This window comes from Galeopterus variegatus, unplaced genomic scaffold, assembly GCF_000696425.1.
Source record: "Galeopterus variegatus unplaced genomic scaffold, G_variegatus-3.0.2 Scaffold4981, whole genome shotgun sequence".
In the NCBI taxonomy this organism is placed as follows: Eukaryota; Metazoa; Chordata; class Mammalia; order Dermoptera; family Cynocephalidae; genus Galeopterus; species Galeopterus variegatus.
This window is the reverse complement of record NW_007731092.1, coordinates 21,157-36,659: the sequence shown is the minus strand read 5'-3', so window position 1 is coordinate 36,659 and position 15,503 is coordinate 21,157. Positions and strand designations below refer to the sequence as shown.

General features: G+C 41.2%; 1 protein-coding gene across 1 annotated transcript in view; it reads right to left on the bottom strand.

Annotated features, from left to right (window-relative positions):
- Positions 1-15,503, bottom strand: part of LOC103604120 (1-phosphatidylinositol 4,5-bisphosphate phosphodiesterase epsilon-1) — a 58,217-nt gene that overhangs the window by 36,484 nt on the left and 6,230 nt on the right. The window contains exons 6-9 of the mRNA XM_008588710.1: positions 14,088-14,195; positions 12,842-12,958; positions 11,323-11,481; positions 3,005-3,134 (exon numbers count right to left, since the gene is read on the bottom strand). Coding sequence (XP_008586932.1) covers positions 3,005-3,134; positions 11,323-11,481; positions 12,842-12,958; positions 14,088-14,195 — 514 coding nt within the window. The remainder of the gene's footprint in view (positions 1-3,004; positions 3,135-11,322; positions 11,482-12,841; positions 12,959-14,087; positions 14,196-15,503) is intronic.

Genomic DNA, 15,503 nt, shown 5'->3' with positions numbered 1-15,503 from the left:
CCCAATACAACTTTATTGCAAATGGACAGAAATCGATCAATTTGTTAGAATCATGCAGTCACTGTCATAGAATATGCCTATACTAAGTTGTGCTCCAGTGTATGTTCAAAACTGGTGGAGGTAAACAATAAGGTTGGGGGAAAAATCTTTATTTATTTCATTAAATTCAATGTAATACATTTTCATTCAGAATGTATTATCCAAAAGGCAGGTAGCAATTCCTAAAATATATGAACCTCGTCTGCAACTTCCTTAGGGTTTTCTTGAAATAATTCTGTGGCTAGGCATCATCTCATTTTTATAGCCAAAAGGGGCTTTAGATTAAATGCCTCATTTTACGGTTATGAAAACTGAGGACTAGAGCTGTCATAGAGATAAGCTGGACACCCAGACTTTATTTTTTTTATTTTTTGTCTTTTTTTTTTCGTGTCCGGCAACGGATCGCAACCCTCAGTGTCGCGCCCGTACCGGACCGGGACTGGCAACGGGATCGCAATCCTCGGTGTTGCTCCCGCACCTCGCTGCCTCATTTTACGGTTATGAAAACTGAGGACTAGAGCTGTCATAGAGATAAGCTGGACACCCAGACTTTATTTTTTTTATTTTTTGTCTTTTTTTTTTCGTGTCCGGCAACGGATCGCAACCCCCAGGGTCGCGCCCGTACCGGACCGGGACTGGCAACGGGATCGCAATCCTCGGTGTTGCTCCCGCACCTCGCTCAGCCAGTGAGCGGGAACCAGTCTGTATGTGGGATCCGAACCCTCAGCGGGAGCGCCGCCTTGCTCCCAAGCGGTGCACTGTAGCAGTGCGCCACCGGGCCGGCCCCAAGGACACCCAGACTTTAGAGACGGGTTCCTAACCTGGGATGCCTGTGAAGGCCTTAGGGGGCTTGTGAGACTCCTGTGATTGTGTGCAGAATTGTGAGAGTATGTGTATTTACGGGAAGTGACAGGTCACAGCTTCTGATTCTCAAAGGAAGCTTAGAAAACTCTGAGGTCCCCCTAAGAAGCTGGAAATGGTGATCCCCATAGCAGTCAGGTTTCTATTTCCTTTTTATCCCATCTGGAGAAGCAGAGATTGTGGAGAAAAGCAGAGATGCTGAGGCACCACAACCACTATCAAAAGCGTGCAGTTGACAAGGCACTTAACAGGCACATACAGAAGCCTTAACAAGACAAGCTTCAACAAGTCAAGGCATAACTACAAGGCCTGTTTGGGAATCAGCCAGCCAGAGGGATGTTTGCTTGTCTGTTTCCTTTTTCCTTTCTTTTATTGTACATTTTTATGGGGTATAGTTTGTTGTTTCAATACATGCATATATTGTATAATGATCCAATCAGAATAGTTAGCATTAGAGGAATCTTTTAATGAAATGGGAAATCTTAGACCACAGATGTTAGTGCTAGAAGTGGGGGTGGGGGTGGGAACATTACCAAACACTTCACAGAACCTGTTCATTATATACCTAAGGGACTAAGGCCTGGAGAAGTGGAAATGCATTGCCAAGGTCTCACAGCCTATTGGAGAAGAAGCTGGTGGGACCCCCTTTTCCACTGATACTCTACCCCAGCCCATGTGGGTTATAAAAAGTGCATGCAACTATCTTAGAAATGCAGTGGTGGAGGGTTAAATTTTACTCTCTCAACTGAAAATAAATGGGAAGGATCCTTCCCCCACCTGTTCATTTGGTTATTTGCAAATCAAAAACATCTATAACAACAATTTTAAAAAGGCTTCTCATTTCCTGTTCTCAAAAGTACAGAAAAAGCACAGGAGTAATTTATGACAGAGAGTAAATTTGTCTTCTAGTGGACTAACTTCTTGCGGGGGCAAATGACATCTGGATTAGTTGATTTCTTAAGTGCGGTTTTTATTTCATATCTGAATCAATTTATTCTTCTGTGGAACATTACCACAACTGTAGTAAAAATCCACGTGGAAGAATAAGTCAGTATAAAAATATGCACATTTCCACAACTTTTCAGAAATGGGCTGCAAAGAAATTGTCTTGACTCCTTTTAATTTTCTCCTCTTATTATCTGATGAGATATGTCCTTTGCATTTCATGGGGCTTCAGGTCAAGTAAATTGGCTTTTAATTGATGGTATGAAGCAATCAGTTATTACTAAGAATAAATATTAAATGGACATAGCCTGGTATTATATTTGGGGGCAGAAAGGGACTGGACTGTAACTAGTGATGAAAGTGTTTTCTCATTACTATATTGTTGTCTTTCAGAAGTCACCAAAATGAAAACAGTTTACTATCAGCAATGGTACCTGAGAAAACATTTTGCAATCTCCAGCAAATGACACTAATTTAGTACAAATCAAATACACTTGAAACCTAATTCTCACATGAGAAAAACCCTTCACTAGTAATCTGTAGTTGACATCATTCTTGTGACTTTTTTGTGTTGCATCATTAGCCCATCACCTGTGCTTTTTTTCTTTGGTGGGGCCAGAAGGAAATGTTCCATTGGCTTAGTACCATGAAAACCAGGAAGAGAAGGGAAATGAGGCTCCTTTCTTTTCTATACTCCTAGAATGTCAGAGTAAGAGCAAGAAGAGAAACCAAGAGGACACAGAGTGGTGATGCCACCCCTGCAGGTGGTTCAGGAGAGAAAAAGGATTCAGCCACAGTCTGCAATTCCTGCCAAGAGCATCAGCCACACCAGAAACTGCAAGGGTGAAAATGGGGCATTTCTGCTGTAATTCCATCTGTTGCTCTAGGAACTCATCTAAGTAATGACTCCGTGTTGCTTCCCATACCCTCTTCTTTCCTTGGGTGGCAACTGCAGTGGCTAACAGAATCCCTTTCCTTGCTTGGTCCTCGCTAAGTGACTGGATTCAGAAACTCTCGGACAATACTACAACAATCTATATTGTTGGTCTATGGAGCTCCAGACTTACTTTTGGTAAAAAAAAAAAAAAGAAAGAAAGAAAAAAGTGAAAAATCATCCAAGCAGTTTCCTGCACACAGCACAGGGATCTGTTTCTCTTACCATCAGAAAGGGATTCATAGTCATAATCATATTCATCCTCTTCATCTTCCTCTTCCTCGTTATTAGCAGGTGGGAGGTTTGCATTCCCACCAGTATAAGCCTGCGCTTGCATGGATGCTAACTGATGAGCCTGTAAGACAGCAATAATTAAAGACTGCAAATGCCAAGCTACCGAACTCTCGTTTACAACCTTCAAAACCACCACCTAATGCTTACTGGAGTCATTAAAAGTGGCTCAGTCGACTTCAATTCATTTGGGAGGAGGAAAAAATATCCAGATTCACTTGAAATGCAATGTCAACACGTGGGTGAATGTCAACCTTCCTACAGGAAGAATCCTGGAGCTTTATGCTTACTGGAGTCATTAAAAGTGGCTCAGTCGACTTCAATTCATTTGGGAGGAGGAAAAAGTATCCAGATTCACTTGAAATGCAATGTCAACACGTGGGTGAATGTCAACCTTCCTACAGGAAGAATCCTGGAGCTTTAAGAAACAACCACAAGGAACCTATTTGCAGTGCCCAGCCACTCAGTTTCCTCAGGGCAAACCCTCCAAGAGAAACCTTGGGGCTTTGGAGAACCAACATCAATTCCAAATGACTGAAGAAGTAAATCAGCCCATCAATTTTGCAAAAATAAGTCTCTGCTAAGAAACCAATTTTTTTCTCCTTCTTAAAATAGTATCTACAGGCCTCTGACCTTGAGAACAATGTTAGAATCCCTATGGACAAAGAAACCAAAAGAACAGTTGTTGTTTTAAATAAAGTTTTGTCAACAGACTTTATCTGAACCATAAATCAGGTTAACAAAACAGGCTTAGAAACTTCAGGAAGCTTGACGTGTGTGGCCAGAGAGGTCATGTGTCTGTGTGTTCTAATGGAATTACTGTGAGGTGATATCATAGGACACGGTGTCAATATAGATCTGGGAACCTTCTGTTAGAAAATAATCCAAAATACAGGAAAAGCTACTTGCATGAATTAAAAACAGAAAACAACCTAAAAGTACAACCATAGTGGAACGTGGTTAGTAAGAATGAGATAATAAAAAAATAACTGATATATAGTTATTGAACAAAGGACACAGAATTATATATGTGTGTATATATATAATATCTTTACATGTAAATATGTACCTCTATCTATATATTTATAACAGATATATTTATATGTAGATATATTTATATATATATATTCTTTGTTGTGTGTTTATATAAGTAGGTACATTATATATATATATATACACACACATAAATAAAAAGTACAATTATATAAAATGGCATTCATAAAAAGGCTGGATATTAAATGTTAATACAGCAGGGGTTCTTGACCCGTTTTTGTCACAGACCCCTCTGGCAGTCTGGCGAGGTAGGATTCCTTCTCAGAATGATGTTTTAAATGCATAAAATAAAATTATCACAAAGGAAAGAAATAATGTTGAATATAGTTATCAAATGTTATAAAAATAAATTTGTACTATTAAAAGATATTAACATAGTAAAAAACATATAGTGGTACATCAAGTGACATTTGAAAATATGATGATGGAGTTTGGATGTGCTGTCCCCTCCGAAACTGATGTGGAAATTTGATCCCCAATGTGGCAGTCCACATTGAGGACTGATTGAGTCAACTGACTGAGTCATGGGGGCAGATCTCTCATGAATGGATTAATGCTCTTCCTGGGGGTGGGGGGCCTGAGTGAGATCTCGCTCTATTAGTTCCTGCAAGAGCTGGTTGTTTATAGGACCCTGGCACCTCCTCTCTCTCTCTCTCTCTTACCATGTGATCTGCTTGAACCTGCCAGCTGCCTGCCACTTTCTGCCATGAGTAGAAGCAGCCTAAGGCCTGTGACAGATGCAGCTGTCCCAGAATCGTAAGCCAAATAAATCTCTTTTCCTTATAAATTACTCAGTCTCAGGTATTTCTGTTATAGCAACACAAAACGGACTAAAACACATGATAAGCATAAATAATTCTTGGGGATATTAGCAACCTCTATGAAGTAGTATAAAAAACCTGTCATCTCTATTGGTGACAAAGACATAGGTACTGCTAACATTATTGTGGTTTGTTCCCCACATTTATAATCAGAGGGAATGCCAGATTTTAGCTAGAGGTTAGTGAAAATATACAATTTTTTAAAATTTACATTCATGGACCCCCTAAATTCTATCTGTGGATATCATCAAGGCTAAGAACTTCTGTAAAACACATTGTGTTTGACCTTGGAATTATGTGTCTTAAAATTATTCTCTGTTCCCTACATTTTTTGAAATGTGGTTATTACCTTATATTGAACATATATACATAAGGAAGATACAATAGGCTGTGTCTTTATCCAGATAAAATGTTTGACAATGCAGTCCATTCCAGATAACTGGACATTGTCTAGGCTGAGACATCTCAATGTGGGTTTTCTGGAGCTTGTGGGTGTTAATAGCTGTTAAGGAAAGACTGACAATTACAGTACCCAAGAACACAATGAAAGTTTGGTAATAGCAACTTAACCAAACCGAAACACATTCCTACTGGGTTTCACACAGACTTCATTTAATATGCTAAAGGGCACCATGATTCTTCAAAGATCTCCAGAGCTGCATTTCCCATGCTTATTTAACCAGGGCAGTTTTTTTTTTTCTTTCTTTTCTCAGAGCATCTCATAGGACTGTGTTCTTCAAACCTTTGAGAAATCTGCTCTAGGCACAAGTGAGCCACAAAAGCAAGTCTGTTTATCACTGTCAGGAGAAGGGCCATGACTCGGCCAGCTCTCAAGGTAAGGCCAAGTGCTGGGAAGGATGATGCAGAAAGCCTGGCAGACCCTCTGGCAGAAAAGCGTGAGAACTACATGGAGGAAGGACACCATTCCAAGAACCACAGATAGCAACGTCAGAACATGAAGTGCCAAGGCCCCTGAGATGCTCAAATTCTTCCACGAATGCAGGAAGCATGGGAAAGGCGGTCAAACAGCCAGGAGCTGACGCCCTTATTCTTTACAGTATCCTTTTTCTTCTGAGGCAGAAAAAAAGATCCCAGCCCTTGAATAAAGGCAATGCAGATACAGGGCAGTGGGTTAGAGCTAGGGGTCAGATGAGAAGGCCAGCTCCAATAGGGACAGGAAGGAGCCACATCTTACTTTTCTCTTGCCTCTGTACTTGGCACAGTGCCTGCCATCTAGTGGGAACTGTGTGAGTCTAGTGGGTTGGAGTTTAGGAAACTATGGTCAGAATCCTAGAGAATTCTGGTGGGGTATAGCCAGCAGGCCTCCATAAGAGCTTCAGCACAAGCCTGAGGCAGGTGAAGGGGCTTCAGAAATCCCACTCTGAGTCAATCCATCCTTTCTGAGGGGGAGTTCTCTGTATGGAAATGACCCAGGCCACCTAAGTTAAGGGCTAGGTCTGAGCACATGAGAGCTCCAGGAATTCACCTGGCCTCATGGTCTAGACCTACAACCTGCCAGAGAATTGAAAGTCCATGCACATATGATTGTGGAATCATTGCTGTACTCCCTGGGAAGTCATGGCAGTTGCAAGTGGTCTTAGAAAACTGGAAATGGGATTGTATTGTCCCATTCCTCCAAAATGAGGTAGGTTGTGGAAATTGTACTGCAGGCAGTGTCAAGGTGACACCTGACAAAATTTCTGAATGGGTTATTAATTACTTGGTTTGTGAGAACTTAGAAAATAAAGAGGTGGTTAGCAAGAGTTGGCATCAGTTTGCTAAGAAGTCTTCTGCACAGTAACCCCCTTTGCCTTTTTTGGATGAGGCAACTCACTGAGGGAAAACAGCTGATAAGTAGTGTTTCTCAAACTTCTGATTTAGTTGGCCATATTTACGACCTAAGAATCTGTTTTTCAAACTGCCCTGGTGATTCTTGTCAATGCAGTCTGACTTCTGTATCACCTTTGAAAAGGTCTTTCCTAAAGACTTTAATCTGAGTCCTAGCTCTGCCAATATGAGCTGGGTGGCTTTGAGAAAGTCACGTAAGTGGCCAGGCTTCCAGTTTTCTATTCTATTAATTAAAAAAAAGTTGAAACACACTCTGGAGAAATGTGAGCTGCAAGACAGGAAAGCACCAGACAGGAGCAGTAATCAACAAGACTCCAGGGGGGTTCTTTAAGAAGGGCCGCCGGCCTCTCCACATGGCTGTCTGGCTCAAGGGCAACTTGAGATGAAGACACTGTTTGAAAAACTGCTAATAAATATGTCAGATGACAGGGACAAAATTCACAAAGAATGCTGTACACTGCAATAACTTATCAAAACCAACTAGAGCAAATTTAATAGAGATAAATGTAAGGTTCCCATACACAATAGATTAAAAATATATTACAAAAGCGAAAAAATGGGGAGACCAGGAATAAGAACAGTATATGAACTCTTTTTGTTTCCTACAAACTCTACATGAACCCAATGTGCGCTAAAGAATTTTAAAAAGGAGGATAGTCCAAGGCTGCATTAACCAAGGTTTAAAGTTCAAATTAAGGAAGGTGATGGTTTTACTGTTTTGGTGCTGTCAGATCCTAACTAGAGTACTGACTTAGTTCTGGAAATCACATTTTAACATCGATAATTTAAGAAGATTCCCACATTTAAGAATATCCAAAATATTCTTAATGGAAAGTGAAGAGCCTTAGCAACCATATCCTGTGAGGAACAGTTGATACAACAAGGATTTTTAGCTTTCAGAAGAGAAAAGGTGGTGGGGAAATACATGATAGCTTCCTAAATATGAAGGCAGTCTGTACAGCTGCAGAGGGAAGAGGAAGGGCCAAAGAGAAGGAGAAACAGGAAGGAAGATTTGGGCTCAGCATAAAGGTTTCCATAACAACGTGACCATCAGTGGAAGGGAAGACATGATAGCTTCCTAAATATGAAGGCAGTCTGTACAGCTGCAGAGGGAAGAGGAAGGGCCAATGAGAAGGAGAAACAGGAAGGAAGATTTGGGCTCAGCATAAAGGTTTCCATAACAACGTGACCATCAGTGGAAGGGAAGCCTCATAAGTAACTGCAAATGACTGTGAAGAATGGCAAAGGCAAGAACATTCACATACATCTTGAAGACCACAGAGGTATGCATTTTTAATACTGCACAGGGCAGCTATATCTGCTTGGCACTGAGGAGAGGGCAGGAGTTGCTGGATAAAGAAAACAGCATGGAGGAACAGTGCTCTAGAAGAAAACGGGCCCACAGCTGGATGGACAGTACAGTCACTGGTGCGACGTTTGAGGAAGGTCAGTTAGAGTACACAGGCTAACCTTTTAGTTAAATGGCTTCATAACAAAGCCCATCAGTATAGGTCTCATGGCCTCTGGAACCCAAGCAAATGCCAAGTCTCCCAGAGCAACTTTGATTACAGATCTGGACATAGGTAGACCTAGTGGAGGTCTCAAACTGGTGGCCCCTGGGCTGACTTCACCATCAGACCAGACTTGTACGGCTGGTGCAATGTTTTCAAAGAACGTAATTTGAGCTGTGCATTTATGGGGCATTCACACCCCGCTCCTGTCCTCACCATTTCCAACTGTCGTATACACAGGGTTATGTTTCCTGCATGGCCCCTGAAGATGGCTGATTTTGTAACTCCTGGCCTAGGGTTGTGTGTGATCTTCAAACTGAGGAATGTGTTCCTCCAGAGTACACAAAGACTTCCAGGGATATGCAGGATCAGATATTTCTAAAGGAATCAACTTCTGGATCTTCAATATCTATGTGTATGTATAGAACTCTTTTAGATAGGCCTGCATGAGAACAGGCCTATTTTTTTTTTTTTTGTTTGATTGTTTTCTGTGCAGCTGGCTGGTACAGAGATCCGAACCCTTGACCTTGGTGTTATAACACTGCGCTCTAACCAACGGAGCTAACTGGCCTGCCAACGAGAAGAGCAGGCCTATAGTTGGCTAGTTCTGCCTGCCCACCTCCTTTTCACAAGTGCTCTTCTCCTGTTTTACAAAAGAAAGTCATAACTCTCACTCACCAACAATCTGACTATAATGCCTGAGGTGAGGCGGCAGGGACTTTTGAGAACGTAGAGCTCCTGAGAGGAAAGTCCCGACAAACTAGAAGGGAGTGGGAGCCCCTTACTTCATCTGGGCAATGAGCACATTCAAGGCTCCACGCCTGATCTCTTTCCTGCCTCTGTCCTTCCCTTCCTTTCTTCCATCTACCCATCCATCCCTCCATCCCAGAATTAAAATTCAAGATCGAGATGGTGGATTATCATAGAGATGACAATACAATGTTTATTTGAATTAAAAAACAAAGTCAGACTTTTCCTGTCAGAAAGTAAATCTGGCTCATTGTGCTGATTTAATTTAACAATGAGGACTGTTTTGTATACCATGTTTGTATATAACTTATATTATTTATTATGTATATATAATGTATATATAGTTATACATTATAATATATATTATCATATATAATATATAATACATATAATGTATTTATATGTATATGTAATAATACATTAGAAAGTATATCCTTTGCAACTGTTTAAACTTGTGATAAAATTCTTAATGTCATCTTAAAAATGCATGAGAGGAAAAAAATGTAAAAGAGAAGAATGTAGATAGTTTTCAGAATTCTTGATACTTGAGCCAGGAAAGCTTGAAAACCACTGGCCTAGAGGATCCATGATAGTCCTAAGCCACTCCAGTTAAGGCAAACCTGATCAGTAGAGATCGGTTAGGCTGCATTGGTTTGGAGCCTTTCTGAAAGTACTACCTTTCTGCCCAGAAGGATAAGTTTAAAGACGGTGGAGCCTCTGGCCTCCCCTTCTCCCTTCCCCACTGTGAGTGCATCTGGAACAATCTGGGATTCTGTAGCTCAGTAGCTGATGTAACACAACACCCTAACTCAGCCTGGACTTTGGGCTACCCGGGCTTCCTCTGTGGGTGAGTTGGACAATCTGGGAACTCCATGGTATTTACTGGAACAGCAGATAATGGGATGCTCCAGGAACCCCCTCAGAGAGGACAGTAATGTTCTAGAATAACAAGAAACACTGGAAATTGAGACTGAGATGTGGGATAATAAAATGTCTACAGTGTGGTCTGCAATTCTGACAGGGGGCCCATGATTTACCTTGGGAGAGGTTTTGTGAGATTTTAGTGTCAGAAGTGTCCTTTGGGGCCAGTTACCTTAACATTCCCATTTTACAGATGAAGAAGCCCAGAAAGATTGACTGGTCCATGCTCACACGGCTGTTTGCAGCACAGCCAGAGGCTGGAACCTGCTATTTTAGCTCCTGCCTAAGTCTTTTTCCCAACATCATGCTGCATATCATTCAGGCTTTAAACTCAGGCCCTGACTGTGAGTTTTATAAATTAAAGCTTTGAAAAGGCTTGATGATTGTTACAAATTGACTATTCAACTAAATCAAACTAAACACTTGACCCAGTTCTACTTGGCACTTTTTATCAATGACCTAGGACAATGTCTCCACATTTGTTGGGTTATTAGAAACCTTGGGCTGAATTCTTTGTTCTCCGGAAATCGCAGGACTGGAATAGGGCCAGGAGGCTTGGAGGTGATGGCCCAGAGAAAACAAAAAGCTCTAGGCTATGTCCTAGTTTTAGCTCTGGCCTGTGCTGCCCCTGGTGCTGCAGCATTCTGCCCCTGCGTAGTGCAGACGCTCATGCTGCAACTCCTGGTTGCTATACATTTCAAAAGTAATGCCTTAGGGCCAACAGTGCCCTCCTAAATAGGACAGATAGTTCTGGCAGCTGTCATTCTATGGGATAAGTAGGGGCAGTCTGGCATATGAACTCAGTGTCCTGGACCTGAACGTTTTCACAGATTCTTGGGTTGAGGGCCTGCTACACAGGCAGGTCTGGGGTGCTTGGGCACCAGATCTCCATGGGTGAGAAGGCAGTAGAAGCACCTTGGGGTCAGCGTGCTGCAGAGATGCAGGAGATCGCAGGGCTGCCACTACTGGGATGCCACTACAGACCCCATGCACAAGTGCTCTTCCTAGAGGGGACTCTCCCAAAGAGGACTAAAGCAACCACTGTGGGACTGACAACCCTGAAGCCCAGTTTCAGAGACAGGAGTCACACATCACCCCACTCAGAATAAATTAAATAATGGAGGTATGTTCTATGTGGGAACAATTCCACAAAGCAAAATTGTAGGTGAGTGGGATGAGAGAATTTATTAGCCTATGAAATGGAAAACCAAAAAATCAAATATATCATTTAAGGAAACTCAATTTTCAAACACTGGTTACCCAGAAAGTCATCTGAAGGGTCAGAATGACATTGGTTTCTTTGCCCTAAGCTCACAGCATATTCATAACGTGTATAGCAGGGGAGTACCTTTTGCTTTAAGATGTCCACAGGTGTCTGATGGGCTTTTAGCTTCTTGTTTTTAAGAAGCACTTTCCTCCTAAGTTGGTCAGGTGAGGGAAGCATTGGATCGTCTGAGAAATCTGTTTCAAATAGGAATTTAGCCACCAGCTTTTCTCCAAACACAGTCTAAAAAGAATAAAGGAAAACACACCGTCAGTGACTTTTATCTATATTTGATAAATATTTATATTTCATAAATATACTAGATATTTCAGCCTCACTTAGCCACCAGCTTTTCTCCAAACACAGTCTAAAAAGAATAAAGGAAAACACACCGTCAGTGCCTTTTATCTATATTTGATAAATATTTATATTTCATAAATATACTAGATATTTCAGCCTCATTGAATTGTTTTTAAAATCCTAGGAAGACGAACTAGGAAGGAAGTTGTTTTTTCCCTCTGTCACAGTTTCTTACTGGAGGGAAGGAAGGTGTTTAGAAGGACAGGAAGAGATGTAACCCTCTGCAGCTGGAGCCAGCTCTAACTATTTAGGAAAATGTTCTGGAGTCTAATGTACTGAAGAAGAAAAGAGAGATTCAGTTAGAGGCTGTGGTTTGCAGAAGATGGTCTGTTCTGGATGACAATAAGATGTCAAAAGGATAAAAACCTTGGAGCGGGTAGGGAGCGGGAACACAGATTGAAAGACATTAGGGAGAATTTGTCCCCACCTAGTATAAGGAAGCACAAACATCATCCTCACAAAGATTTTGAACTCTGGTCTCTAAAACAGAATGTGTGTTTCTCAAGGAGGTGGGTGAAGGGACAGTAGACACAGGGCGATCCAAGGGTAGAAAATATGGCAATTTCTATTTCTAGATACTTTTAATTAAAAAAGAACAAAAATCAAAGCTTAGGCCAAGGCACTATGAAAAGCTAATTTGTTTTGTTGGCATTAGTATTTGGGACATTTCTCTCCATCAGTGTCCCTCTTTCCAACTGAGAGCCATGTTTCCCTGAATGCTTCCACCCTTGGAGGAAGGGGGAACCGTAATGGAATATCTGCTCCTAAATCTGCCTGCATTATTTCCCTTGTATAAGGAAGGGCTGACTGTTACGTAGCAACTGCTCTGGCAAGTAAGCTCTTTGCTGACTTGGATCCCCATACTGGAGTGTGGCCACGAGAAGATTTGACTCACTTGCCCTAGATGTTCTCAGCTTTTCCACATACAACTGACAGGTGACATCTGACATCCCTGACTTGTAGTACCAGAAGTGCTGGAGAGCTGGCCTATCCTTATTTCCTAAGTCTTTTGGGAAAGAGTCAGGAGACCAGAAAACACTGCTTCTATCACTCCAGCTGAAAAGAGGGACCATTCAAGAGAGGGCCCAAGCTCCCAGGGCAGCCCCATTTCTCAGGTTTAACTGCATGTACTTCACTGCCGAGGTCCAGTTGTGGTGTGGTCCAAAGTGGCCCCATACGAAACTCAATGTCGATTGTAAGACAAGGGCCAAGATAGCATCCTGCCTCTTAGCTGAGAGCTGACCTTGAAAATTTCTGCCATTTTTCGTTGCTGAGGCAATGAACAGTGGTTCTCAATTGATATGATGATGGGAAGTTCCGAGGTGATGAAAGCACTGCGATCAATAGCTTCGACCACTTCCTGTGAGAGCCAAAACAGCTCATTAGAGTCCAGACATCTGTCCTGGGTGCTCAGAAGGCAAGGCACTTGAACCCACAGAAAGCTTCGCAATTGCTGCATGCAGCCGACTCTGGCCAAAGGTGGTTTGTATCTTTTCAAATGTATTTTCAAATTAAGAAAGAGGATAAAGCTGTTTTGTACAAAGACATAAACTGTTCATACTGAGTCTTGTTCACACACTGTAAATAACAACTATCACAATGCTGAATTTAATTTAAAAAGAACAGAAAGAGTATATATAGAAAGAGTATATTGTAGGTAAAAGATACCATTTTAGTTACAGCATCAAACTTAATGAGACATAAGAAACTTTCCTGCTTTCAAGGAGTTTATAATTTATTTGGGGCAATAATGCACGTAGCACACATCTATTTATGTGTGTATATAAACACAGTTATCAAGTCATCCTCCCACCAATATAGAGTACAAGAGTTTTAAGAGTGCTGAATAGGAAAATGAGTTAAAGAGAAAATATATTTTAGCCACTATTCCATATATAAGATGAAAATAATAATATTCCTTCCCAGCCCTGTCAGAGTTCAGAGAAAAATGATGTTACACAGTCTGAGACCCTCTGAATACAAATAGAAATTGTACAACTGAACTAATAAGCTACTCAGAATTTGAAAAAACAATCCAGTGAGACAAGTCTTCCTGGGTGACCAATCTTCCCAGGTGGAACTAAGTCTCACTACTTTATAATGTTTACTATTTAATCATCTCCTAACACAAGATGTTGGCCTTTGTCAGCACGATACCAGGACAAATGACCTTTAACTCCTATAGCAAAAGAACGGTCCCTGATTTTATGTATCATATTGTGTAAAAACTGCAACAATATTATTACATGGTAAGGTAATGATTACTAAATTTTGGTTGAATGAGAATTTAGTGAGAGTTCTAGATCAGCTCCCAGAAAAATGAACATGTGCACACCCCACACAATACTGCAGACTCTTGTGGGAAGTCTTCATTCAGATCCAGCATAAGAACCCTTGACATAAGGTATGATTTGGTAGTCACTGATTTAAATAAGCAAAGATAACGTCTCTTTGTGAGATTTCATTTAAAGAAAGTTATGAAGCATTACCTTGAAGGGGATCTTGGTTGTCAGTGTATGTCCATGATAAATGATGGGCATTCCATCATCTCCATCCCAGCAGTCCAACTCTACGCTCCGACATCCTTGCAAGAGGACCTGTGTGATCAATGAATGAATCCAGCCCAGATGAGCACCTGGAGATGAAGCCTCAAACTAAACCCAGCACACAGTTCTACATAGCAGAACTCACATAGTATTCACATTCAGAGCTCAAGCAGAAGGGCATCTAAAATAAATACTGCATTTTGGCCAAACATCACAATTATTTTGGGGTGGAGATTAAGGTAGAAAGAGTGTTTACCAGAGCTGAATATAGCTGGAAGGTAAAATTTGACAGCAAAAACATATGACCATTTTCCCAGCAACTTTGATCCCTGGAAATGGCACATCTTAAAATTAGAGAGCCAAGTAAGTCTCTACCTGGGTAGATGTCAGTGGAGTGAAGGTGCTAAGCCACAGCACAGAGGAAATAAGGCCACTGATTCCTTAATGAATTGACTAAACATTTATATGAAGCCAATCAGGATAAAATCACCTCCATTAAGACCTAAATTCAGCCAAGAGTAAACATCTTTGCTATGAACATGTAGCATGTAAGAAGAGTAGGAGTTATCAGATTTGCCTGACTGTCTAATCCCAGACAACTTCTAGAGCAGAGATGGCAAATAATCCATAAACTCCCCTCTCCCATACCCACAGCAGACATCAATAATCAATCACACAGCACATTTGCCCCCTAAGCTTTAATATGTTAGCTCACAACCTCTTCAGCAAAGTACTCCAGGAAATACTACCAATGAATCAGACAAGATGATACCCATTTTCTCTCCTGGATCTGAAGCTGGGAGCAGAGCTCCTGACACATGTGCTCAGGTTGTGGCTCTATAATGTTTGCTTGGAGCAACCTCTTTCTCTACAGACTCTATCTGTAGACTACCTTAAAAGATTATCACATAATGGAAAGGTAACCCAAGCCAAGAGGTTGGTATATCTGTTAATGTGCTAACCCACTGATTTAAGAATCCACATAACTGTTTCCATGTGACAGCAATCCATTACTGGGCTTTAGTGGTCAATAAAGTTTCTGCAACAAAACTCAAATAGTGGAATGCCTCTTATTAACATTTTTGTATGAGATACTTGCTAGATTCTTCCCATTACATAGTTTCTTTAGCATAGTCTGTGGCCTAAAATACCAAGGCTATCAGCTTCTTTCAGCAGCTAGAGTGTTTAGAGATATACTGCCTTGGGCTGAAGATTTCTGTGTAATGTGGCAGCTAGAACACAAAGCTGTTTCATCTCTGAGGTGAGCCTGCCAGACTGGAAAGGATGCTAAGCAACTGGCAACAGATTAGATAGTTTTTCAGCATGAAAAGACTAAAGCTGTTTACCAAAGTCTGCATG